This window comes from Zootoca vivipara, chromosome 4 (genome assembly GCF_965207765.1).
Source record: "Zootoca vivipara chromosome 4, rZooViv2.hap1.1, whole genome shotgun sequence".
Lineage (NCBI taxonomy): Eukaryota > Metazoa > Chordata > Lepidosauria > Squamata > Lacertidae > Zootoca > Zootoca vivipara.
In genome coordinates this window covers 48645494-48673344 of record NC_142587.1, presented here as the reverse complement: position 1 = coordinate 48673344, position 27851 = coordinate 48645494, and the positions used below count along the sequence as shown (strand labels likewise).

The 27851-nt window shown below is 43.1% G+C and overlaps 1 protein-coding gene across 6 annotated transcripts in view; it reads left to right on the top strand.

The window, feature by feature from the left end:
• SLC37A1 (solute carrier family 37 member 1) overlaps nt 1-27851 on the top strand; it is a 38700-nt gene that overhangs the window by 3226 nt on the left and 7623 nt on the right. Inside the window, exons 1-17 of one of the 6 annotated variants that reach the window (XM_035115531.3) lie at nt 1841-2031; nt 5047-5254; nt 7056-7137; nt 9597-9723; nt 10223-10301; nt 10893-11028; nt 11984-12060; nt 12801-12967; nt 13426-13463; nt 14278-14361; nt 16939-17070; nt 18653-18743; nt 19755-19817; nt 21762-21847; nt 22245-22293; nt 23767-23840; nt 24510-24588. In XM_035115531.3, the coding sequence (XP_034971422.1) occupies nt 5199-5254; nt 7056-7137; nt 9597-9723; nt 10223-10301; nt 10893-11028; nt 11984-12060; nt 12801-12967; nt 13426-13463; nt 14278-14361; nt 16939-17070; nt 18653-18743; nt 19755-19817; nt 21762-21847; nt 22245-22293; nt 23767-23840; nt 24510-24588 (1420 nt within the window). In that variant the 5' untranslated portion in view covers nt 1841-2031; nt 5047-5198. Of the gene's footprint in view, nt 1-1840; nt 2068-5046; nt 5255-7055; nt 7138-9596; nt 9724-10222; nt 10302-10892; nt 11029-11983; nt 12061-12800; nt 12968-13425; nt 13464-14277; nt 14362-16938; nt 17071-18652; nt 18744-19754; nt 19818-21761; nt 21848-22244; nt 22294-23766; nt 23841-24509; nt 24589-27851 lie in introns of those variants that run through there. The other 5 variants (XM_035115532.3, XM_088667851.1, XM_035115533.3 and 2 more) reach the window with 5 other exon arrangements.

The following is a 27851-nucleotide window of genomic DNA, read 5'->3' as shown; positions in this document are numbered from 1 at the left end:
ATTCTATTTATGTTCTAGGATTCAATCTGATACATATCTACACAGAAGCCCCTCTATACTTAATAGTACAACTCCAAGGAAATTTGTGCATGATTACAGCTTTAGGCTGCATTCTTATGCATACTAGGAAGTAATGCCCATTTAACTAAACAAGACTTATTTCTGAGTAAACATGCGTACACTTGGGTTCTTGTTCTCTGTCCTGTTTATACTTACACTGTAAAAAAAAACAGTATATTCTGGGAGCACTGTATCAATAACAACAGCAGCAGCAGCAGCAGTAAGCTAGTATTTTTAGTTTATGAGCTAAAAAGAAACTTACAGGAACACTGAGCTTCAGTAGTTGAACATTTCACATACTCGACTTAGAAGATTTAAAAGTCACTGATGCAATCTCATATATATTTGGGTTGACTTTGGTTAGCAGCGAGAGAAAAAGATTGTACATGTTCAGAAGAACGGTCGTTTCAGTTGTCACTGCCGTAGGCACCTCAGAGATGTCCTGCATTTGCAAGCTGATAGGGAAGTTTTGAAGTGAGTTGGCATAATATGGATAACTAAGGTTGCCTTCCAGTGGAATAACTGATTGGTTCAAAACTGGGAAAGGAGTACGACAAGGCTGTATATTGTCTCCCTGCATATTTAACTTATATGCTGAATTCATCATGCAAAAGGCTGGACTGGATGAATCCCAAGCCAGAATTAAGATTGCTGGAAGAAATATCAACCACCTCAGATATGCTAATGACACAACCTTGATGGCAGAAAGTGAGGAGGAATTAAAGAACCTTTTAATGAGGGTGAAAGAGGAGAGCGCAAAATATGGTCTGAAGCTCAACATCAAAAAAACCCAAGATCATGGCCACTGCTCCCATCACCTCCTGGCAAATAGAAGGGGAAGAAATGGAGGCAGTGAGAGATTTTACTTTCTTGGGCTCCTTGATCACTGCAGATGGTGACAGCAGTCACAAAATTAGAATACGCCTGCTTCTTGGGAGAATAGCAATGACAAACCTAGACAGCATCTTAAAAAGCAAAGACATCACCTTGCCGACAAAGGTCCGTATAGTTAAAGCTGTGGTTTTCCCAGTAGTGATGTATGGAAGTGAGAGCTAGACCAATGGACCAGTGGACTATAAAGAAGGCTGATTGCCGAAGAATTGATGCTTTTGAGCTATGGTGCTAGAGGAGACTCTTGAGAGTCCCATGGACTGCAAGAAGATCAAACCTATCCATTCTTAAGGAAATCAGCCCTGAGTGCTCACTGGAAGGACATATCCTGAAGCTGAGGCTCCAATACTTTGGCCACCTCATGAGGAGAGAAGACTCCCTGGAAAAGACTGAGGGCACAAGGAGAAGGGGACGACAGAGGATGAGATGGTTGGACAGTGTTCTCGAAGCTATGAACATGAGTTTGACCAAACTGCGGGAGGCAGTGGAAGACAGGAGTGCCTGGCGTGCTCTGGTCCATGGGGTCACGAAGAGTCGGACATGACTAAACGACTAAACAACAACAACAAAGGTTGCCGTCTGTTTTGCAGACATGAGCTTCGTGACAGACATTTTTAATTGGCGTGGTTTGGAAAGCTGCCCCTGTTGGGTTTCTGCCTGCCAGGCAGCTGCCAAGTCGACGCGGCCAGCAATCTCTTTAAAGAAAATGGCAAGCTTATGAGCTTCCCTCGCTAGACCAGTTCACAGGAAACCCTGGTGGTGTGGCTAAGTCGAGGAGGCATATACGGTTTCATGATCAGGAAGCCGGATTCTCTCTCTGGCGGCAGCTTTGAGCCCTGCCGCCTCGAGCCCTGCCTGGGAGCGCCTTTCTTTCTCAGCTGCTGCCGTCAGAGCGAGAGGGAGGCGGCCCTGGCGGCGAGCAGAGCAGGTTCTCCTGTCGCTATTTGTAGCAGCGCACCAGAACTGGCTGGGCTTGAATGAAGCAAGACCGCGCCCGGGAGCGGCGCCTCGACCAGGAAGTGGCTGCCGAGGCTGCCAGGAAACGGTGCATCCGACTCGGAGCGCCAGAGAGCTGTAGAGGTGAGGAGACGGTTGTCGTTGTCGTCGTCCCTTCAGGTGGGACCCTCCGAGAGGGAACAATGCGAGCAAGGGGAAGGCGGGAGCTTTGGGGTGGGGGGCGCGTTCGGCTAGGAGGCAACTCCTTTCTGCCTGAGCCCTGAGGGGGAAGCAGCGTGTGCTCTGTCGGTGATGCACCTGCCGCCGATGGAGACGCCTGGAAACGGAGTTCCCCTTTGATGGACATCAAAGCGGGGGCGACGAGGAGGAGGCTGGGGCGCGCGAGCGCGTTTGGGATATCTTGCTTTGTGTCGTCACTCTCGCACACGCGCGAGTGGCACAGACTCCAGATAACTTAATGCCGTTAGGCTCTCCGCCTGCAAGCCTATGCCCGCTTATAACCTAGGAACAGAATCGCATTCGCAGAATTGTAGGGTTGGAAGGAACCCCGATAGTCATCTAGTCCAACGGTTGGACTCCAGCCCCCTTGGAATTAATCCCATGTAGTTTAGGGGAGTTTTTAATGTTTGGTGTTTTATCTTGTTTTTAATATTCTGTTATTAAATAGAATATACCCAGCCAAATGGGCGGAAATATAATAATAATAATAATTATTTATTTCATGGGACTTGCTTTTGAGTAGACATAGGCATCCCACAGTGATGCTCTTTAGTTTGTTTAAAAGGAAGGCCTTTAAATACACACACACACACTCCCTTTCAGTGTAAGCTTATGTACAATCCCCTCCCCAGGAACTTCACTTGCCTTCTTGGCAAACAACAAAACCCCAACACCCCTCTCCCCCCTCAGTCCTTTAAAATCTGATTTTATGACTGCTTTATTTGTGTGTTTTTTCTGTATTATTGTTAGGTTAAGTGTCCCAATATGGTCAAAGTGTATAGTTTTTTTAAATGAGTAAGCGAGCCACTGTAGTGAAGTGGTACTAAAATCAGGAAATTGTCTTGTATTGAGTCAGTTCATTAGTCCATAAAAAAATCCTTCCAGTAGCACCTTAGAGACCAACTAAGTTTGTCATAGGTATGAGCTTTCGTGTGCATGCACACTTCAGATACACTGAGACAGAAGTCACCAGACTCATTAGTCCATCTAGGTCAGTATGTATCATCAACATGGACTAGCAGTGGCTTTTCAGGATTTCAGGCAGGGGACTTTCCCAGACCTACTTGGAGATGTGGGATTGAATCAGGGACAGTTGCTATATCACTGAGTTATAGCTCTTTGGGGTTCCATTAAAGAGCACCAAACTGTCATTTAATGTTAGTCTTTTGTCGTGGGAGGTGCCATTTTAGGTGCAAAAGTATTTCAAGCAGGGCCAAAAGATTTCACTTCCACCTATTGGCATACTGCAGGTGGAAGTTGTATTCATGTGGAAATCACCCAGAGGACACTCCCTTGCCAGGAGACATGACCCAGAAGAAGCTTAAGGGCAATGGATTTGTTCTTGAACAAATTTGCATAATTGTGCCTTATGACAGATGACCATACATTTAGAATATTCAAGATATCTTTCTAAAGAACTTTGGTTACACAACTGAGCTTAACAGATCCTATCATCGATGGCACTATTTCCACATGTCTTGCACATTTATTTTCATGCATCTGCAGTACTATTATTCAGCTATGATACAATTACTTCACCAGCTTGATCCTCCTGAAGAGCTGCGATGAAAACAAAGGGTACTTTTTCAGATATGTTTCGCTGATCTTGGTGTTTGCAAATCCAAACTCTTGGATTCAGTTTGGTAAGAGGTGCTAGCCTGAAGGCAGAAGCAGTGAGGCTGTGTACGTACGTGCCCTGCAGTGTAGACTATCAACTTGCTTAGAATTTACTTATATGCTGTTGTGAGAGAGAAACTGTTATTCACTTGACACTTGATTTGTTTGCACTTCTGTCTCTTGTAAAGAATTCCATACAGCAGAGTTTGTGGCATTTTGCCTCTAAGGCAACTAGATCTGTAAAGTGCAGCCTAGCATGGTCTTAATCTTCAAGTGCTACTACATGTAAACATATATCTGAAGGAATACCAGGTGCTACTGAACAACTTAGTTTTACCTTGATATTTCTTCCTTCCAGAAGATGGTTTTGGAGACCTCAGGAACAACATAATTAAAAAAAAGTTTCTAAACTCTAATCCTGCAGCAACTCCATTGCTTGGTTTGCAACCCTTCTCAGTGCTTAATAGAATGGTGCAAAGTTTGATTTAAAGGTCCAGCTTCGGGAACATACTCTGTTGTGACAAGTTTGCAAAGTATTTTGAGGGCAGTCTCTTATATACACCCCAACCTTGACACCACTTTTAAGGCAAGTCTGCTGGAGACATCCGGAACACCTGCTCTCTTGCCACTTAACCTCCATAGCTAATACTGTAAATGCCAACCTGACTAAATGACTGCATTTCTGCCTCCTCCCATCCCTGTGTTGTACCATGGGTTCTATTCTTAATTTACTGTACATACAGTACGGTACCCTTTGGAAGGTTTGTAAGTATTACACACTATGGGGTAAGTGTAAACGTTTAATTCATATGTTGAGATGCATATAGTTGAAATTTTCTAATGTAGTCTGGCAACAGGTTTGCAGTTCATAGAGAACAGTTCAAAGGGTTTTAGGTGAACATTCTAACAATGAAGCTGGAATTTGGGATTGTAGTATGTGTACATATTGCCTTGAGAAACTGGCTCCAGAATTATGATGCCCAGGTCAACACAGCTTGGGCATGTTTATCCTGGTTTCATTAAGCAGTGGGCAAGATTACTGCTTGGCTAAAGATTGTCAAGTTGCTTGTATAGATTTTAATACAGGGGTGATTCTGATGGTCATCTCTTTCAAATCATGTTTTTATTTCCCTCTGTTTTCTTTATTTCTTATATTAGCATGAAAATGCTAAAAAAAATGCTTTGCATTGAAATAATCGCTTTCAAATTTACATTCTTTTGTTATCTTCTCATAACTACCGTAGCTGAGAAATGTTGTTGTAGCATGATCAGTAACACTTTTCTTATAAAAATATGTACTAGGAAGACGAATCAGCCACTCATAGTCATGGTCAGTGACACCAAAGGGGAAATGTAAAGGACATTAATCAATGTGACAGTTGGTTCTGTTGAAAACCTGAAACCAATAGCTGAAGCACTTGAATAATAAACATCTGAAGCTGATACTCAAGTAAATGGCTGAACTTCCACCTGGGATTCGCTTGATCACTTTCTTTACAAGAGACCAGTGGTAAGTTATAGTCTATTGCTTTGGCCTGGTCAGGCTTTGACGTTCTCTTAAACAAATCTAAATTCAAATATTAAGTTCTAATAAGAATGAACAGCGATGCATTTTGCTTAAAGGTGTATTTCTGTATAGACTTTACATTATAATAATCACTACAGTCGTACCTTGGTTGACGAACACCTTGCGACTCAAATGTTTTGGCTCCCGAATGCCACAAAGCCGGGAGTGAATGTTCCAGTTTGTGAATGTTCTTTGGAACCCGAACATCCAACGCAGCTTCCGATTGGCTGCAAGAGCTTCCTGCAGCCAGTCAGAAGCCGCACCTTGGTTTTCATATGTTTTGGAAGTCGAACAGACTTCCAGAATAGATTCCGTTCAACTTCCGAGGTACTTCTGTACTATTATGCTTGAAAAAATGAAAACGGATACCTGTGCTTTGCATTGTGTTTGGGAATAATAATAATAATAATAATAATAATAATAATAATAATAATTTATTAATTATACCCCACCCATCTGGCCGGGTTCCCCCAGCCACTCTGGGCGGCTTCCAACAAAACACTAAAATACAGAAATCCATCAAACATTAAAAGCTTCTCTAAACAGGGCTGCCTTGAGATGCCTTCTAAAGGTCTGGTAATTGTTGTTCTCTAAAGGTCTGGTAATTGTTGTTCCACAGGGTGGGTGCCACTACCGAGAAGGCCCTCTGCCTGGTTCCCTGTAACTTGGCTTCTCGTAGCGAGGGAACCGCCAGAAGGCCCTCGGAGCTGGACCTCAGTGTCCGGGCAGAACGATGGGGGTGGAGACGCTCCTTCAGGTATACTGGACCGAGGCCATTTAGGGCTTTAAAGGTCAACACCAACACTTTGAATTGTGCTCGGAAACGTACTGGGAGCCAATGTAGGTCTTTCAGGACCGGTGTTATGTGGTCTCGGCGGGAAGAGGAATGTCCTCCTTTAAACTGAATTGTGAAGTTCAAATTTGGGGTGTGTGTGTATGCAGGGTGTGTATGTGTGTGTACACACACACACACATGCACATACTTATTTCTAACTAATATTGCAGTATAGCTATGGGACACGTTTCCACTTTGACAAGCCCCCTTCCCGCTCCTTGAACCCAGGTATATTTAGGGTTAGGTTTGTCATCTGACCAGAAAGAAATTGGCCTTCTCTTAAACCTTTAACAATACCATGATGTGCAAAAGAAGCCAGGCGAAGCTTTCCACAGCATGGAGTTTGGCAGGTGACAACATTTATGTTCTGGTCATCAAGCTTCTGTGAAAGGTACAGCTACAGAAGCAGATTGAAGAGCTGGCAGCCGTGCTTATCATCTGGCTATCCCACCACCCAGAACTGCTATGCAGCAATTGCCACCAATTCCTGGGAGCTGCTCTGACTCAACCAGCCACAGCAGCATTGGTGGCTGCCTCTTGGCACAACCTCTGGGCTTGATTCCAGTTGTGTCTGACATTTGCCAGGAATTGACTGCTGGGGGTGGGAGATGTGTCCGTGTAGCAGCTTTCAAGATCACCCTAGCACCCCACCTCATCACCCCAGCCTCATTAATAATAGTTACTGTTCATCTCAGTACTTTTTTTTTGCATGGTTAGAACATTGTGCAATATAAACAGAAAGTGCTTAACCTATTATAGTTAACCTTTCACTCTTGTTTGATTTAGCTTCTACATCAGTGTAAATATTGGAAATAAAAACAGAAACTAGATATAACAATGGAACAGCCTAAATGATTGCAAGTATATAGCTGCAAATAATGGAATTATAAATGTTTGTTCTGTTCACAGGTACAGGGCTCTGACATTTGTCCTGACTTTTATGCTGTATGCTAGTTTCCACTTATCAAGGAAACCAATCAGTATAGTTAAGGTAAGTAACAAGGAAATATCTTTCTAACATATCTGACATCACACAAGGAAGTATACATTTTTAAGCTACATAAAAGTGTTGTTACAGTATGCATTACAATACAGCAATAAAACTGTGACATGCTGTACAGTAATAAAAAGACATTAAAATGTTCATAATGATTGAGAGCCCACATGGAACATCCAGTTCTACAAGGGCTTCTGCACTGTGTGTACTATAAGTAGATGTCAAGATGCCTGCAATCTGTGAAAATATACAAAGGCTATGTGTACAAAGGCAAATCAAAAGTGTCATTTATAGTGCAGTGAAATTGAAAATAAGTATGCACTCAATCTTCAGATTTTGCCAGACTGTCTCCTCATGTTCAAAACAGGTAATCAAATTCCTACCCAAACCATAATTATGTTGCTAAGGCTCAACATTTCAATCCATGGCAACCAATTCTATTGGGATCCAATTTGTGCCTAATCTTTACTCATCATTCGCTTTCTCTGTCCTAGCTAATTCACAATCTTTCTGTTTTATTATTTTGTTGTTTACACTCTCACTTCTGCCAAGGAGCTCAGGATGGTATACAAAGTTTTTTCAAGCCCCTTTATCATTTTATCCTCACCACTCCCTACCCCTGGGAGCTTGCACTGAGAGAGTGCTATTGACTCAAAGTCAGCCAGTGAGCATTCTGTCAGAGTGAGGATCTGAACCTGATTTTCCCTGATTCTAGTCCAGGGGTCTCCAAACTAAGGCCCGGGGGCCGGATGCAGCCCAATCGCCTTCTCAGTCTGGCCCGCGGACGGTCCGGGAATCAGCGTGTTTTTACATAAGGGACCTGCCTGGTGTTTTTACATGAGCAGAATGTGTCCTTTTATTTAAAATGCATCTCTGGGTTATTTGTGGGACCTGCCTGGTGTTTTACATGAGTAGAATGTGTCCTTTTATTTAAAATGCATCTCTGGGTTATTTGTGGGGTGTAGGAATTCGTTTATATTTTTCTCCAAAATATAGTCCGGCCCCCCACAAGGTCTGAGGGACAGTGGACTGGCCCCCTGCGAAAAAAGTTTGCTGACCCCTGTTCTAGTCTAATATTCTAAGCACAAGCATGTTTCTGCAGTCCTTCCTCATCCAGCCACTAGAACTGTACAAGGAACAAAATGAATGGATCAAGAATAAGTATACTGTGCCCTCCAGATGCTGTTCGACTCCTAATTCCCATCAGCCCCAGCCCCCAGCCAATGTGACCAATGAAAAAATACTGTGAGAGCTGCAGTTCAGCTACATCTGGAGTGCACTGTGTTGACAACCCCTGCTCTAATATATCATTTCTGCAGACTTGCTCAGCAATCAAATAATGCTCTACAGCAGGCACCCCCAAACTGCGGCCCTCCAGATGTTTTGGCCTACAACTCCCATGATCCCTAGCTAACAGGACCAGTGGTCAGGGAAGATGGGAATTGTAGTCCAAAACATCTGGAGGGCCGAAGTTTGGGGATGCCTGCTCTACAGGAACAACCAATCCTCCAACATGACAGTTATAGTGTTCCTGGACAACAATATGTAATTATATATAGCCTAGACTATTAAAATAATATATACTCTCAACCTTTGAAATATTCCTGTATCACATTTCTTCGAGGCAATGGAGCAGGGCTGCCCTGGATCTGCTGTATCCGAAACAAAACCATTCCAGCTAGGCTGGAGCTGGTACAGGAAAAAGAAGGAAATAGCTTCCCTCTCCAACTTTGGATACAGAGGCCAAGCCACACTGCCTCACTGCTCCTGACTGGAGCTTAGCATGGTTCTATTATTCTATTTAAAATCTGCTTATGTGGACAACTTTCTGCCTTTATTTGATTCCTTTTACTAGTCCCACGCTTTACTGTATGGAAAACTGACTCGAGGCATGCAAGTGATTGAGTCATACTCTGTCAAATTTTGTCTCTTATTGCTTATCCATAAGAAGGATGAGGCCTCATGGAAATTTGCAGTCTCTTAACATAACTAAATTTTCTTTTAAAAAAAAGCATGCAAAGCTGGATTTCATTGAGGCTATTATTCAAATCTTTTTAAGGTGGAAAGAAAGCCTTTTGACTGGTAAACATCTCTAAACAGCAAGACCTATTTTGAACAGGGCAAGCCCAGGATGTTTTGTTGCTTGAGGCAAAACACTCTACTACAGCCCCTCACAGTTCTGGGCCTGTGCTGCTGCTCTGCCTGCCCTGTGCCCTCACCTGCACCTCTGTGTCCCACCGGCACAGTAGGGAGAACACATCAAAGCACAGAGGAGGTGGCGGTGGCAGTAAGCAGTATGTTCCTCGGGCCCAGATCTGCCGCCTGAGGCAACAACCTCAACTTGCCCCATAGGTGGGCTGGCCCTGATTTGAAATATTGGTAAAGTAAAAATAGTCTATTTGGTTCTATGCAATGAGGCGTTCTGTTAGATTAATTTTATTACTTTAATTTAGGGAGAACTACATAAGCATTGTAATACTCCACAAGTTATTGAGCATAACACCTACAAAGAATATGCCATCCAGATTCAGCCTGTTAAAAAAATGGCTAATGAGTCACGCTGTGGTTGGGAGCCATTTGGTAAGTAGTCTATTCCCCCCACCCCCATTTAACTGGAATATAATCTAAAGGAAAAAATTGTATTGTTTTGTTCTGCAGTTCCTCACAGTTCTGTGCACTCCTGCACATAGGAACTGATATGTGGGGTGGGGTGGCTGGCAATGGGGGAAAAGAATGCCCAAACTTTGTCATACAGTGTGGGAGACTCAGGCATGTTTGAAACTTCACCTGTGAAAATAAATCTTGTATTGTGCAAGATGTTCCACTTTTTAAAGACCTGGTATAATTCTGGAGACTATAATGAATGCCCGTTATATCAAGCTGAACAATTTATTCATGAATGGTAGAAACCATGCAGGCATTAAGCACAATTTGCTTAAGTAGCAAACTATCATTTTAACCTGCTAGAATCCCTCTTTGAAGTTGCAAAGAGACTGAATATGTATTTTTCAGACTTTTTAATGGCTATTTGTGCCTTAAAAATTCAATCTTATGAACTTTAACAAACATGTGTTCCTAGATAAGAGCAACTACAAACAGTTGTTGGGAGCCCTGGATTATTCATTCCTATGTGCTTATGCGGTTGGGATGTATCTGAGGTAAAATTCTTTTACTCTTTTTAAAATCCTTTTTCATGCTTTCAAGTTGTAAATATATGATTGCTTAATCTCCGATCTTCTACTGGGCTCAGTTGCTTACAAGCTTTTGAGGAGCGGAGGAAGGAATTATTGAAGAGGAGAATAAAATTTAGGAGACCATGTGCCCTAGGCTTTAGGAATGTAGATTCTAGAGTACAGAATATTCCCTATTACAGTAGCTCACCAAAATTGCTTAAAAAGGAACAAATTCAAATCCTACCTCTACTGTGGCTGAGAAGAATCGATCATGATTTCAGATGAGCACTATCAGCTCATGACTTCGAGTCTTGTTACTGAATACAAACCAAAAGGTTTGGCTTGAAATATGAAAACTGAATACAAACGACTCACAATAACTCAACTTTGTAAAGTTTCTCAAATTGTTCTTTTTATTACAGTGCTACTACAATTTTATTGGTAAACTTTGCATTTTCAGGATTTTAACCATAGTTTAACATGCAAATGCCCATGTAATATCTTCAGATTTTAAGGGTTGTATATGCTCAGCATGCTTCAAAAATCAATCCCTTTTTATTTTGCCTGAATTCAAAGTGGCATAATAGGTGAACGTTTGCCTATCCGGTATTATCTCACTGGAGGGATGTTTGCCAGCGGACTCTTCACTGCTATGTTTGGATTTGGTTACTTCTATAATATACACAACCTGTGGTTCTACATCGTGGCTCAGGTAGGCCCACCTGTGTTTCTTTTCTCACTTGGAATTTTCAGACATGACAAAAGAAAAGAACTGCCTTTTGGGAACTGTCTAAAAATCCACTTAGTTTCCCATGACAGCCTGTCCATAGTACCTCCTGTGACAAGGGATACTGCAGGGGTGAGGAACCTCTGGCCTGCAGGCCAATCTTGACCTACCAGCGGCTCAGATTTGGCCCATGAAGCTTTCTTCCCTAATCCATGCCCACCTGCCTCACATGTGATGTTAGTTGTGACATCATGTGTGGGCCAAGTAGAAATGGAGCTGCCAACACACAGTCAGGAACTTTAAAATGTGTTTTGGCAAGGGAAAGCACTACTAAGTGTTGAACTGTTAGGAAGTCTATATCTTCTCTTTCATGCTGGCACACAAGCTGTGGAAACTCCTCTAGAGGAGACTTTCCCAATCTGGCATCCTCTAGGTGTGTTGAACTGCAACTCCCTGCAACTCACCATTGTCTATGTTGGCTAGGGCTGATGGAAGTTGCCATCCAAAACATCTGGAGAACAACAGGTTGGGGAACAGTGCTCTAGAGCAGGCTTCCTCAAACTCACCCCTCCAAATGTTTTGAGACTACAATTCCCATCATCCCTGACCACTGGTCCTGCTAGCTAGGAACCATGGGAGTTGTAGGCCAAAAACATCTGGAGGGCTGAGTTTGAGGAAGCCTGCTCTAGAGCATTTGGGAATAAATGGGTGGTCATTATTCACCTGCGACCATTGGGACTGGCAAGTGGGGGGGGGGAGTTGACATTGCTGTCTAGGAAACAAAGAATATATAACAATGAGGATTGTCTAGGCTTTGTGTTTGGCTGATATATTTAACACAACTTTGAATATTATTTTTTATGCTGGCTTCTTGGACATACAGCATTATCTGGCGAAACAGTTGTTTCAAGATAACTATTGCAAAGTTTTAAAATTTCAGATGGCTAATGGATTGGTGCAGACTACTGGCTGGCCCAGTGTGGTTACCTGCATTGGCAACTGGTTTGGGAAAGGAAGGTAAATCTTTTATAATCTGTTTGTCTTGGGTGGGGTTGGACACATTGCAAACTAAGTGAGATAGTCTGCCTCATAACTCAGTAACTCACATAACTCAGTAGCTCCCAGATGCTTCTCTGGCTGCTTGCTTGTTGCTGACCTGGGCTGGTCTCATCTACCTGCCTTCTTCCAATATGTCACAGGGAGTGCTGCTTAGAAATGCTCTTGTCTAAGCAAGTGGGCAGAGAGGCAGGCAGCATAAGCCACAAACGCTAGCAGGCACTGCTCTGCTCACACAATTCATGCAGGTGCCCTTCTGCTGCACTGCAGCTTTTGTTTGAGCAGGTAGCAAGCGGGTTCCAGGCAGAGCGGTGAATGAATGATGGCAAGATGTTGGAGGTCACAGCTGTGTTGTGCCACCTAGCCTGCCCTGAACCCTCTTTCCTAGCCTGCTACTCTCTGGTGTGGTGGAGGACGCTATCCCAACAGCTCTAAAGTAAAAATTGGTTGCCATGCTGGTCAACATCTGAATGGGGAATCAGGAGCTACCATCTTGTCCTTCACCTTGGGCAGGCCAAATTCTTCGGTCAGTTCTGCATACATAGGAAAGCACATCAGAAGCCAACACAAAATCTACCTAGACATCCCCTAACTCAAAATATTTCAAGTACTGAAAACTTAAATGCACTAATGTCTCACCTGGATAAAATGAATGTTGATGAAAAGTTCTAAAACAGACCATTTTCCTTTGTTTATTATAGGAGAGGACTGATCATGGGATTATGGAACTCGCACACTTCAGTGGGGAATATTTTAGGCTCTCTAATAGCTGGCTATTGGGTGTCTACCTCCTGGGGTTTGTCCTTTGTGGTGCCTGGCGTTATAATAGCTTTAATGGGGATTGTCTGCTTCCTGTTTCTTATTGAACGTAAGTACAGTACCTGTTCTGAAATGAATTTATGCAAAACTGAGCAGGTTTTGGGATGTGATAAATGTAATTGATCAATATTGTTCATAGACCATACACACACCCAAAAAACCCTCTAGCTTGTGCTGTATTAAAAAAAAAAGAGGTTGAGTGTGCATGCAGGGTAAAGTGGATGAATGGAACAGAAGAATGTGTATGTGATTCTGCAGCCTTATCCTCACCTCCAGGTTTGGTTACAAACCAAGATTATGGGTAACTTGGAGTTGACACAATGCAGTTACTAAAATTTGCATCTAGTCAGAAGCCTGCTTTCATGATAATTATGCATTTTAGGTGCATTTTTGGGTGCATTTTTAGATATTGTGTGCTAGCAGCATTTTGTAAAATAAACCATAAACATTTCCACAAGCGCTTGGAAGATATCCATGAATTTCTGTGTTTCTGTTGTGTTATTTCAGATCCTAGGGATGCAAACTGTACAAGTTCATCATCCAGTGTAAGTAATTACTCATTAATTGCATTTTCTCCATTTCCAATTTCACCTCTACTTACCTCTACTTACGAATTTAATGCGTGAATTTAATGCGTAAGTACCTCTACTTACGAATTTAATGCGTTCCGAACGCACATTTGTAAGTAGAAAAATTGTAAGTCAAATCCCATAGAAATGCATTGGGAGAAAAAATTCGTAAGTCGAAGCAACCCTATCTAAAAATTCGTAAGTAGAAAAATCCTATCTAAACAGCATCCAAGATGGCGGACGGAGCTCCATTCGTAAGTAGAAACATTCGTAAGTAGAGTTATTCGTAAGTAGAGGTACCACTGTACTAGTTTTCAACCAGCATGTGTGGGGTATAGTGAGTGTACATAAAGGAGAAAAGAAGCTGGTTCAGAGTGAAAGCTGGAAAAAAAATCTCATTTCCCCTCTTTTTCTTGAACCTTCTGCTTGAAAGACTACTGTACACCTCAAAGGCTTGAAAGCACTAGTTTGCCGTAATAAACCTATGTGACCCCCTCCCCCCAAAAAAATCTGGGGTGGAAAATAGGGAAGTGTTCATGAAACACACACACAAAAACACACGGGCCAGGATGAACGGGCTAAATATGTTTGCCTCATGTGCAGTATAAGGGAAAGTATCTGAGTTTATGTATTACCAAGCTTTCCAGTTGTCATTGCAGTTAAAAGAGAAAAAAGATTGAAGCCTAATCCTAATGTTTATTTAGATGCCTCATTGACTTTAATAAGGCTGTTTTTCAAGTAGGATTGTAGTAGTATTGTTCTTAATATCTCTTATAAAAATATCTTTCAGAATTCAAAAAGTTACATGAATGGGCCAGATAGATACACCATTCAGAAACCAGAATTAAGCGCTAAGAAAACAAGCTTATCTTGGGTAAATCAAAAATACTTTCATAATTAGATTTTTCTTGCATGAATTCATATATAAAGCAAATTACCTTAATGCTTTGGGTGGGATGGGGGAATGATTGCCTGAAACAACATTTGCTTAATCACATAATTTCCAACTGTCCCTGTTTATGAGAGACAGATGTGACCTTCTGTTTTCTGCCCTTGGTAAATGAGTGTTTCTATTTTGTTCCTTCTTCTGCCTTTGGGAAGATTTGGAAGATGTATTTTTAAAAGAATGTTAGTATATATGCACATGTGCATAAGCTTCTCTTCCAGCCCTGTGCAACTGAATATCCTGACAGTTAATTTCAGTGAATGTGTTTCAGTTTCTGCTATTTTATTTAATTAGAAACAAATTCATTGTGAACTTAAGCAATGCATTCTCAAGTTTTAACAGAGGGCACTTATGAATACAGTCCATGTGGTTTAGAAAGCATTGCAGAGAAATGTGGGTGTGGTGAGTAGCATTTAGACAGCAGCTTTTAGCAAGGAGTAATAATAGATCATTAGTATGAGAAGAGGGGTGTTTTGTGTATGCAAGAGTGGTCCTGTCTTATCCTGCGAGATGTTGGAGGGCATGTAAATATGTATTTATTTGCTTGAAGTTAGCAGTGCAAGTGGTAAGTTTAGCAGTATCTTCCTTTTTGCAAGATTTATTGCACAGTGGCTTATGCAATATCTTATTGATTGTAAAACTAACAGCACCACCCAAATGTGGATAATGATTTAGCTCTCTGCACACAGAGAGCAGGGTACACAGATTCTATGCACAAAAGCCTGGGCAAGAAAGTTCATAATAACGTGAGCAGTAGCAACTATCCTTGGCCAAGGTCTTCCACTCCTTCCTGCAGACTCAGGGCTCCTCCAAACGGCCTGTTTGTTCAGCATTCATTCTGATTTGCAGGCACAAAGCTTATGGGGTGCTCAGATTGCATCCAGTCTTTATTGGGGTTTTGTTCTTTCTGATTTGTTTGTGGGTGTGAAAATGAGCATCCATCCTTCATTCATTCTGATTTGCTTCCTATTAATCACCCTGCACTTTCAAATACTGTGCATGAGATGTTGCCTAGATACTGCTTCACCATAACCCATTATCTAACGACCTACCTCCATATGGAGCTGGTATGTCCCATTGTCCAGTTAGTGTGTTTCCTCCTTTAAGAAAACACCTCTTGAATTGGGGCTAATTCTGTTAATATCCTGAGGAAAGACCTCCCCTAAGAAAGTACTAGCTAATGAGGCCATATGGCATACGCTTGAAGAAATCCATACATAATAGCATTTTTGTCGAGTTGAATATGTCATATGAGAATTGGTCTTGCGGCAGGTAACATCCTATATAATAATGTCCAAGTTGTCCCTGCGTCCAGTTGTCCCGTGTGTCCCTGAGGTACTGCGCATGTGCCCCAGGGATACAGGGATTGGACAGCAGAGACTGCCCGCGCGCACTCTCCCCCCCCTGCCTCCTCCAACCGCCGCTCCCGCCGGACACCGCCTCACTGCAGGGCACGTCAGGGAAGCGAGGGTGGAGGCCGGCGAAGGCCTCCTCACAACCCTCCCTGGCCCGTGAGAGGAGCGGCGGTTGGAGGAGGCAGGGGGGGGAGAGTGCACGCGTCCTTCCTGTCGGCGGCTGGGGGAGAGGAAGGAAGGAGAAAGCGCTCCTCCGTTCCTGTCCCCCTGCCGCCGACAGCCAGGACGGGTCCCAGGGTTCGGAGAAGCGCTGCACAAGCGCTTCTCCGAACCCTGGGATGTCTGCTTCCTGTCGGCGGCTGCGGGAGAGGAACGGAGGAGGAGAAAGCAGCGCTTTCTCCTCCTCCGTTCCTGTCCCCCTGCCGCCGACAGCAAGGACAGGTCCCAGGGTTCAGAGAAGCGCTGTGCAAGCGCTTCTCCGAACTCTGGGATGTCTGCTTCCTGTCGGCGGCTGCGGGAGAGGAACGGAGGAGGAGAAAGCAGCGCTTTCTCCTCCTCCGTTCCTGTCCCCCTGCCGCCGACAGCAAGGACAGGTCCCAGGGTTCAGAGAAGCGCTGTGCAAGCGCTTCTCCGAACTCTGGGGTGTCTGCTTCCTGTCGGCGGCTGCGGGAGAGGAACGGAGGAGGAGAAAGCAGCGCTTTCTCCTCCTCCGTTCCTGTCCCCCTGCCGCCGACAGCAAAGACAGGTCCCAGGGTTCAGAGAAGCGCTGTGCAAGCGCTTCTCCGAACTCTGGGATGTCTGCTTCCTGTCGGCGGCTGCGGGAGAGAAACGGAGGAGGAGAAAGCAGCGCTTTCTCCTCCTCCGTTCCTGTCCCCCTGCCGCCGACAGCAAGGACAGGTCCCAGGGTTCGGAGAAGCGCTGCGCAAGCGCTTCTCCGAACCCCAGGATTCTAGCGCCCGTTATTAAACGGGCTGAAAACCACTAGTGATTCCATAAGTAAGTTTAAATTGCTTCAGCCATTGGTGTTTCAAAAGTAGTTTACGGTTCCAATTAACCTATTAAAATGCAAAGTTATTTCATGTTAACAGTGCATTAATATATGAGTGGCTTGGTTTATTGCCTTCATTGAACTTGATGGGGTCTTTTGTAGGATCCAGAGAAGCACTGCCTGCTCCCTGACTATGAGAAGTGCAACAAGTCACTGAATCCTAACAATGGAGGCTGTGAGGAAACTGAAAACAGGAAGTCTGCTATAAGTTTTTCTGGAGCTTTGCGAATACCTGTGAGTATACGTTGCCATATTCAAATCTGGACTGAGGCTTGGCCCTTATATTTTTCAGTAGATGAAAGTAATAGTAATAGTAACAACTTCTACTGTGTCAGCTTCTCCAGTGACAGTAGCATAGCTGCCAAGTTTTCCCTTTTCTCGCGAGGAAGGCTATTCACCATAAGGGAAAATCCCTTTAAAAAAGGGATAACTTGGCAGCTATGCAGTAGCCATGCCATGGAAACAAAACATAATGCATCATAAAATAAAAAAATTCCTTCAGTAGCACCTTAAAGACCAACTAAGTTTTTATTTTGGTATGAGCTTTCGTGTGCATGCACACTTCTTCAGATAAGAGAAAGAGAAGTTGCTGAATTACAACTTATCACCAAGCTCAAAACCATGGAGGGACCTGGTTTGAACAGAGATATCGGATTCTTATCTCATTATACATGATAAGCGATCTTCAGCCATCTCAACCCTTGCTTTTTCATGCAAAACCATTTGCAGTCGTTTTCGGTCATCAACAGCTATCAGTCAGTCAATCACCCACTTCCACCACCCTTCTGAGTGATCCCCCCTCCCCTCCCCATCCCCACCCCCTCCCCACCCCTTCTCTACATAAGTGCCTGGGGACTCCTATTTCACTGTATCTGAAGAAGTGTGCATGCACACGAAAGCTCATACCAAAATAAAAACTTAGTTGGTCTTGAAGGTGCTACTGAAGGAATTTTTTTATTTTACTTCGACCCAGACCAACACGGCTACCTACCTGTAACCATAATGCATCAATAAGAAGTACCTGGTTGTGTGCAATATCTGAACCATGAACCAGCCTGGGCCTCACAGTCTGCAGCAAGGGCTCATGTGTGTCTCATCTAATGGAAATGTGGAGGGCAGCTACCCAAGAACCGGTTTTTCCAGCTGTGGCTCCTCATCTGTGGAATGCTCTCCCCACAGAAACACAGCCTAAGGCATTTTTATTTACTCAGTATTTTGCTGATTGAGTTAACCTGTTAGTGATTTTGTATGCCTTTCTAAATTTGCCTTTTAGTTGTTTTTTCTGTTTGTATATTATTTTAAGTCATTTTGAGAAATTTCTTTTTGGTATAAAATGACTAAGAAACTAAATGATGAATACCGTATTGGCCTGAATATAAGCCGCACCTGAATATAAGTTGCACCTTTAAAACTGGAGGAGGGGAAAAAGGAAAAACATATTCAAATATAAGCTGCTCCATTCCTCGCTGTTCCTAGCTGCATACTGGGGGGGGGGGGAGCCACAGTGCGTTGCCAATGGCCTTTCCCCTTCCTTGCTCTCTCCCTTCCCGGCCTTGGGTTGGAGGATGGGGGACTAAGCGCTCCTGGTGCTGTTTGGCCGTGCTCCTGGCTGCATACCGTAAGGTCGCGAATATAAGCCGCACTTAAACTTTTCACGGTTGGCATTTGGGGGGAAAGTGAGTCTTGTTTGCAGGCCAATACGGTAATAGCTGCATCAATTGCCCCTGATCAATACTCCCCATTTCAGTGCTGATGCTACTGGTATGCTTAAAAGAAAATAAGAATTAAAAATTATTTTATCTTCCGTTCTTTGTAGGGAGTTGTAGAATTCTCTCTCTGCCTGTTATTTGCCAAACTGGTCAGCTACACTTTTCTTTTCTGGCTTCCATTGTACATCACAAATGTAGGTAAGTATCTGTGTTTAAAGAATCTTGTGTATGTGATCCACATAAAGATAAACGTATTCCAAAGTAAGGTAAATGTAAAAAGGTAAAGGGCCCCGGGACGGTTAAGTCCAGTCAAAGGCGACTATGGGGTTGCAGCGCTCATCTCGCTTTTCAGGCCGAGTGAGCCAGCATTAGTCCTAAGACAGCTTTCCAGGTCATGTGGCCAGCTTGACTAAACCACTTCTGGCGCAACGGGACACCATGACGGAAGCCAGAGCACATGGAAACGCCGTTTACCTTCCTGCTACAGCGGGAATGAATGGCTGACAAAAGGGAGGAGAGTATTTTCAAGGTGGATATTATTATTATTATAATTTATATCCTGCCCTTCCTCCCAGTGGAGCCCCGCCCCTTCACAGTGATAATCGGAGGTTAAAGCAAGTAATTGGGTCTCTCACTCACCCAAAGAGACCTCTTGTGTACACAAAACCAGTGCTAATGATGATTGCGTCCTCCTATCAGCTGATGTAATGGGAGGGTGGTCCTGCTTGATTTTGCAAGGCATCATTACTATCCTTTGCAAAATGCTGCTTCTGCAGAGTATAGCAATGATGCCTTGCAACATCAAGCAAGATCCCCCCTTCCAACCATGTAATTGCTAATAGCAGCTTTGGAAGTTGGTGAATTACACCGGGAAAGAGTAAAGCACCCATTTCCAGACCACCATTTTTGCAGCCTTGAAAGTTGCCCCACAGGGCTGCTAGTTATCAAAACAAAACACAACTAGTCATGGATCTCCCACACCACATCTGAGTTTGCCCTGAATAACTTGGAACAGATACCTATTTTGTATGCATTATAATATATAACCTTAATTCTTAGTGCTGCCTGCCAACTTGTTAAACTTATATCTTGCCTTTCTTCCATCATGAACGCAAGACCCCCACATATGGGGGCAGTCAGCCAGTTTTGTGGCTCCTGAAAAAAATCTAAGTTATTCCTGCTGTATTTTTTTATTTCCTTCACTGACAGAACATATTGATGCTAAACGAGCAGGCGATCTATCCACACTATTTGATGTTGGAGGAATCTTTGGTAAGTTTGCAACTTAGTGTTTGATACTTTAAAACTTCACACATAGAATCGATGTTTCTAAATTGACTTGATATTCTTAAACACAGAGGCAAGAGCTATGGAGAAAAGCAGGTGGTGGGAACTGGTCAGACAAAGTGAGCTGCTGAGCTGAGAAAGTGAGAATATTAAGCAGATGATGGTTTTTGTAGCAGGTGGGGCACAAAAAAATGTAATACAATATTTAAACCAATTCACATCTAAATACCTACATAACTAATATAGCAGTACCATCATACTCAAAACTGACTTCACCCATCACCTCTAAAGCCTTATGAAAGAAATGTGCAAAACAAGTACACTGTCAAGGTAAAGTTACAGGTAGGTAGCCGTGTTGGTCTGAGTCGAAGCAAAATAAAAAAATTCCTTCAGTAGCACCTTAAAGACCAACTAAGTTTATATTTTGGTATGAGCTTTCGTGTGCATGCACACTTCTTCAGATACTTCTTCAGGTATCTGAAGAAGTGTGCATGCACATGAAAGCTCATACCAAAATATAAACTTAGTTGGTCTTTAAGGTGCTACTGAAGGAATTTTTTTATTTTGTCAAGGTAAAGTACATCTCAGTGGGGAGAACAATTAAAAAGCCTATTCACAGGCCCTTGTACTCCTCATTCCGAGCAGAGACCACCAAGAGAGCCTTGCCTTCTGATTGAAATTAACAGTCAGGAATAAACAAGAGTATTATCTTTACTGTACTATTCTCTGTTTCAGACATTGGCAAGAAATGTTTTAATTTAACAAATTTATATACCGCCCTTCAGAAATAACATTCTTTCCAAGGCAATTTACAGACTATATCAACATACAGACAAAAAAATACAATTAACACTGCTTAGAATATATTGATCACCTGAACCCATTGTTTATCAAAACCAACAATACTCCAGCAAAATATAACATAGTACTAAATAATGCAACTTCCAGAATTAGACAAGATTATCAGATCTCCAGCCAAACCACAATTTATTGCAACAAGCCCTGAAGAAAGGTGAGGTTTTTAATGCCATTTGAAAGTATCCAAGGATGAACCATGCCTGATAGGGACTTTAAAGGTCAACACCAGTATTTTCAGTTCAGACTTGAGTGTCGGGCTCCAACCAATTTCTGAAACCTCTTTAAAAGGCAGCCTCATGTAGAGTGCATTATGGTAGTTTTGTCTGGATGTCACTATTGCATGTATGTCTGTGCTGAGGTCCAGTGGGAAATGATGGTGGGCATGTAGAGATTGAAACCAAAGAGACTATGAGGAAAATAGATTTGGGAGCATTCCGCATAAAAGTGGTAGCTGGAACCTTCAGAACAAAAAGATTACTTAATGAAAGAGTACAGAGTAGGAAAAAAATAGGAATGCATGAGCCCTGCTGGATCAACCAAATATTTGTCTACTCTAGCATCCTGTTTCCTTCAGTGACCAAACTGATACCTCTTGATAAAGCAAGGCTTGTCAAGGTTTCCGCAGTAGCTGAGAGGGGCCTTACGAGGTTGGATATCCCCCTGCGAATTCAAACTTATTTCTTCATCCCCTGAAGGATGAAGGAGACCTGAAGGAGAAGAAGACCTGAAAATTCCTAAGGTCCCTGTGACACTTTCTGAGGGACCACAGGAGTGTGTTCTTAAAAAAAGGAGATGGACATTTTGTGCATTTGTGCTTGTGGGTTTCCCACGGGTATCTGGTTGGCCACTGTGAGAACAGGATGCCGTTCTCCTGATGAGCCCTTCACCTGATCCAGCAGGCTCTTCTTATCTATTCCACTTTGATCAATTACATTGTAGAAATTATTGGCGATAAACATATGCAGGGCACTTCTTTAAGAAAACAAAAGGGTGCCCTTTATGGGTAGTATCTAATGTAGTTGCAAACATGTCCTCTCTTATATGTTCAGTTCCCCTAATCTTTTTCCACAGGTGGAATTTTGGCAGGCATAATATCAGACCGACTGAAGAAAAGAGCTACAACTTGTGGCATGATGCTTTTGATTGCAGCACCCACGGTATGACCTGTTGTCTCAACTACAGTGATAAAATTAGATGTGTCTGCTAGCTGGTGCTGGTTTAGCGATGGAGGGGTGGATTTTTAATGTTCTGATGTTGTAACTGTTTAAGTGACTTTGTTCCCCACTGAAACATAAGATTCCCTTCCCTTCCGCCTTGAAGGATTAGCCTTAACTAATGTGAAAATTATTATAAAATCTTAGAACTCGCCTTGCTTCCTACATAGCAGAGATCCATAGTCGCTTTGTCAGGCCTGTTGTCTATGCCAGTAGGTCCCACAATGCAAAAATAATGCAGATTTATTAATTGATACCCAGCAAAGACAAATGATCTTGTTATTGAAAAGTTAAAGTTTCATGATGAGTTGAGCTAACTGTCGCTTTATGTCTACTCTAGCTATACTTATTTTCAGCAATCAGTAAAATGGGCTTTGAGGCCACCATAGGTGAGTTCTCTGTTTTCTAGCGTTATTTTTTTAACCTATTTGGGATGATTAAAAATATATCTGGGAATGTATTTCATAATATATTATAAAATATAAGTACTGAACATAGGTCTAAGATGGTCGTTCCTAATGGTATTTACAGAGCAGTTCTGTTTTGTTGTTGTTGGTTTTCCCCCCAATCGAGAATCATCTGCTTGTGGGAGCAGTGTAGCTCATGAAGCACAATCTCACATATCAATCACAGCAACATCAGTGATCTGGAGCTTAAATTGCTTCTCTGCTAACAACTTACCATTTGCAAAAGCTAATGGGAGATAGTGAAATTAGCTCTATTCCCTTAATTTAGTGCATGTTGTCTTGGGTATATGAACTCCTTACTGTAGTCTCAAAACACATATGCAGAGGGGCTCTAGCCAACTGATAGTCATCATATGAATGTCCGGGGGGACGGGGACGGGGACAGACGAAATATACTTCCATTTCTTTCTTCCCCACTGCATTAAAAGATATTTCCTACTCCCTTACTTGGGACTGACAATCTGGAACTGGAAATAAGTAGTACAGATAATATTTAGCCATAGTTTTACTTAGTATACCTAAATAGTAATTACTGCTTTGGAGGGGTCTAATATGGTAAGTAGATCGTTGCAGTGTTGCTGTTTGTGAGTTGCTTAGTCACTAGTAGCAAATAGGAATTAGCCACTGGGGCTCAGGACTGACAGACTCAGAAGTACAGTTCAGCAGCAAGTGGCTTGCAGATAGCATCCTTTGCTTGCAATCCTCTGCCAACTTACCGTACATGTGAGCTGGTCCCACTGAACCTAATGGGACTTAACCTCAGGTAGACTTGCATAGGATTTCACTGTGTGCCTCTCTTTTGCATTTGGAGGCCTACTGGTTCTACTAAGGTCCAAAGTAAGCAGCAGCAGCAAGTTATTGAGTTCTGTGCTTGTTCTCACTGTGGGAGAGACAAGTACAAGGACTGATTGCCATCATTTGCCTCGCAATCAGCAAATAAATGTGGCAGAAGGCAAGGCAGGGCAGATATGGCAGCAGTGTATCTTATGCAGACTATGACACAACACTCTGCTCTTATTTCCCCCCAGTTCTTTCTGTTATCCATGCCTTCTCCTCCTTTATTTCCAAGGCTGTGTTAAGTTGAATGTCTGCTTGTCAGCTCAGTTTTACCAATAAGTCAAATGAGGATAAGAACGCCAGTCCCCTCTGTTACGTAACTTCTCCCATGCTTTCGTTTCAAATATACACCAAGAACAATCTACTGGCTATTTATTACTGACCATTTTTTTTACCTTATAAGGTATTTTGGAAGACAGAGCTTCCACTGTTTATAATTTCATAACTCGTATGTTTGAAATAAATGTGCATTGATTAATAGATCTTTCACCATTCATGTATTGTTAGAGCAAGCACAAATTCTGAAAATCTGGTTGTTGTGTTTAATCTCATTTCAAGTTATGCTGCTCATCAGTGGCGCTCTTGTAAATGGCCCTTATGCATTGATCACAACAGCTGTCTCAGCTGACTTGGTGAGTATGTATCTGTCTTAAATGTTCATGTTAGTTCTCATAATGTATTAGTCATTTTCAATTTAATAAGAACAGGGACACATGAAAGGAAGAGGCACAATGTTCTAGAGAAGGACAGAAACCATAGGCCAGCATGACTTCCTCTCTCCATTAGCCTTGAAGTGTATGGGTTGAATGGCCCCTCGAAGAAGATCCTCACTAATCTACAACTGGGCTTATGGTGGTGTATCCAGTATCTGTATAATCCAATAGGAAACAATTTGAGAAGAAGGTAGCTAGGAAAGGCTCCTGTTTTGACCTAATGCAAGTTCCAGTATATGGTTTTAAGAAGGAGTTCAGAAAAGATGTTTTATTTATCCTTCTTGCTGGTCTTTGATTGTATTAAATTTTTATTATTATTATACTTCAAGATAGAGGAACATCAGAAATGGCCCAAATGCAAAAGCATTTAAGAGAAACTGTTGTAATATCTAGTTTCGATTGATATAGGTTGAGCACCCCCAGATCCACCCATTCAGCTTTGTGAAACAAAGACTATTTATTTCATTTATATTCCACCTCTTCGTCCTAGGAGCTCAAAAAAGAGGAACTGTATAAATGAGAAATGATTGCTAATATTGCTACTATCTGTGCCAACATTATTAAGATTTGAACATTTTGTTGTTAAAGGGTACCCATAAAAGTCTCAAGGGAAATGCAAAAGCACTCTCCACTGTTACAGCTATCATTGATGGAACAGGTTCAGTAGGTAAGCTTTCACTCCCAAAATATCTGCCTTAAGAACAAAAGTTCAATTGATGGTTCTACCGGTAGTTGTAGAATGACTCTAAGTGTAGGTGCAGACCTGGAAATCTATGCCCATCACCCCTCAGTTATTTTTCAATGGAAATCCAAGCAAGGGCGTACCCACCATGGGGCAAGTTAGGGCAGCTGCCCTACTCTAGAAGCCAGCTGGCAGCTGCCCCTCTCTAGAAGCAAAAGGACGCAGCGAGGGAGAGGAGGGGAGAGAGCGCAACACTCTGCTGCTGGAGCTCGCCCGGGCTGCCTCCCCACAGCCTTCGCTCGTTCAGCTCATTCTGCTGCTGCTCTTACTAGAGCAAACAAGGAGGGGGGAATGGAGAACCAGAATTGGAAGAGCTGGGGTGTGGATTAAAACACTGTACGTAAAACACCACACTCACTCTGATGTTCCTCCCAGGGATCGCGGTGGGAGGGAGGGGGGAAGAGAGAGAGAGAGAGAGAGAGAGAGAGAGAGAGAGAGAGAGAGAGAGAGAGAGAGAGAGAGAACTTGAAGCTGGCTGCTGAAGGATTGAAGTCTCTCTCGCGCGCGCGCAAAGAGAGGAGGCTGGACAGGGCGAGCCTTCCAAAGCTCCTGTGCCAGTATTTAAGATACAATTTGTTTCCTTGTTTCAGGTAGCAAATGGTCGGCACCACAGCTTTTACTCTTGTCCTTGGGGAGGGGGGATCTTTATCAGTTTAATGAAACCTCCAGCGATAATGAGGTGTGAAAGGAGTTCCGTTTTAACTGGGTGGTTTTGCATAAGGAGGCTTGGAAGGCATGGGAATGCAATGGTGTTATATCTTTCCCAATTGTCCTCCCTCCTTTGTGTCTTTTATCATCCAAGCTGTTTGGGCAGCCACTGTGTGATGTGATCTTAAAAGATGTGTGTTAGAAAGGGGGGGCATGGATGTCTCAGTTTTCTCTTTCAGCCTTAAAGGGCCAGCACCCCTTTATTGCTATAAAGCAGGCATGTCCAACAGGTAGATCATGATCTACTAATAGATCACTGGACGTCTGTGGTAGATCACTGGCTCCCCCCAAAGAAGCTCAGCAACTTTGGCTCCCCTAAAAAAAGCTCTACATCTTTGCCCTGAAGCCCCCAAAACAGGGCTTTCCTTCCTAAATAAAGCTAAACTTTGACCTGAACCCGCTAAAACATGGATGGCTTTCCTTCCTAAAAAAAAGCTCAACAACCTCAACCTGAACCCCCAAAAGGGGGTAGATCAATCACTGCCAGTTTTTAACTCTTGGAAGTTGGCCACCCCTGCTATAAAGAGTCTGCATGTAGCTTCATTGGAAGCGATGGTATGTTGGCATTGACAACAGATATTTTTTATGTTGTTATGTATTACGGTTTTTAGTTTCTTTGCTGTCTCACCAATAGAAAAACCTGGGTGGTCACTGTTAGGGAATTTTATGGGGGGGGGGCACCCAAACGAGGCTTCATTTGGGAATCAAGATTGGCACAAATGCCCTCAAGGGGACCCCATTTGATCCTACAACACCACTCTAGTATCGCACCAACACGAACCCCCTCAAGATCAAGCCCTGTGTAATAAAGGCTCCCTTTCCTACCCTTTCTCTGTTGCCTGAGACTCTATGTAACCATATTTCTTTATGAATGAATACAGTGTATCTTTATTTCTAAATGAAACCCCCTTTTGCTACTCTGGCCAAGGGCTCTCAGGGATGCAGGGAACAGCCATAATCCTTTAAGCAAGAGGTCAGGTAGCCAGGGTGGTGCTCCTCTGCATATCCATAATCCATTCAGGTACCATCTCCTGCCATTCCCAACCCTCCGAAGCCAGAGGCAATACTCACACCTGGACCCATTGTCCCCCCCCCCCCCCGGCCAGGTACTCAAGGATCCCCTCCCAGATACTTACTGGTACTTGCTTAACAATGTTCTGGGACATCGTGCATTGTTACCGTATGTTAATCCTGTTTACCTCCTGTTTACCTGTATGCTAATGCCCCTTGCCCCTTCCCCTTTTCTGACGTTTTACCCTGTCACAAGTGATGTATGTATGATGCTTTCGATGTACATTATGGGGTGGTGGTGGGAACTTTTAAAAGTTCTTGCAGCCCTGTTCATGGTGTTCAGTCTGGCATTGAACCTGCTGCGCAGTAATAAACCTTGCTGTTACTCCTTCCTTTTATACTCTGCAACGACCACAGGCCCTTGCCTGATGAGCTGGGTGGCTGAGCATTCTCGCACCCAGAATTTTGCCCTAACAGTTGCTTTTTATCTTTGGGCGATGCTCAGAACAAAACAGGAAGAAAGCAGGTGGTGGACTTTTGGGGGAATTGGAGTCCTTTTACTTCTTCTTCTCTCCTTTAGGAGGGATATAACTTTCCATCTCCTTCTCATAATGAACTTTGCCACTGTTTGCCATGTCTTCAAACTTGCCTATTTGTTTTGCTGACATTGTCCACCATTCAGACAATTGGGTTGCATTTCGCAGGGCAGAAGAGTCCGGACCTTGGTGTATTCAGCTTGCTAGGCTTACAGGAATCCGGACGTATGAAAGGGGTCGGTCTTGCTGTGGGCAGGATTCCTGCATTACCGGGGGGGGGGGGTTGGACTAGATGACCCTGGGGGTCCCTTTCAGGCCAGCTCTACAGGATTTCTGTGAGGGGTTCAAGTGAAAGGAGCGGCTGTAGATAGTTTCTGTGCTTCAGGCTGCTATCCTATACAGGCTTACCTAGGCATAGATTGATTTCTTAAGATGGTTGTGTGAAAATTATTATGGACAAAGTATAATTATGTAGCGCCTGTATTGTAGGCTCAGCTTATAAATATGTGTAAATAAGCAATACATCATAAAGACACCGCTATCTCCACTGTGGAAATATGAACCCTGGGTAAGTGCCTGGGCCCCTGGAATCTCACTGTTGTGGATATTGGGGTGGCATGGAACAATATTAAAACTTGCAGTTTGCCCCCCCTCATCCATTCCCTCAATACTATTCATATAATCATAGAATCACAGTACTCCAGGTGAGGTCTGACCAGGGCAGAATACAGTGGTACTATTACTTCCCTTGATCTAGATGCTATACTCCTATTGATGCAGCCCAGAATGGGATAAGGCAAAAGATGGGATAAGGCAAAAGCAGGCAAACTTTAATTTATTTCTTTGCTAAGCTGATTCCCCTCCGTGTGCTTTGGACTACAACTCCCATCTGCCTCTGGCAGCGCAGTTGTGGTCCAAAGCACGTGGAAGGTG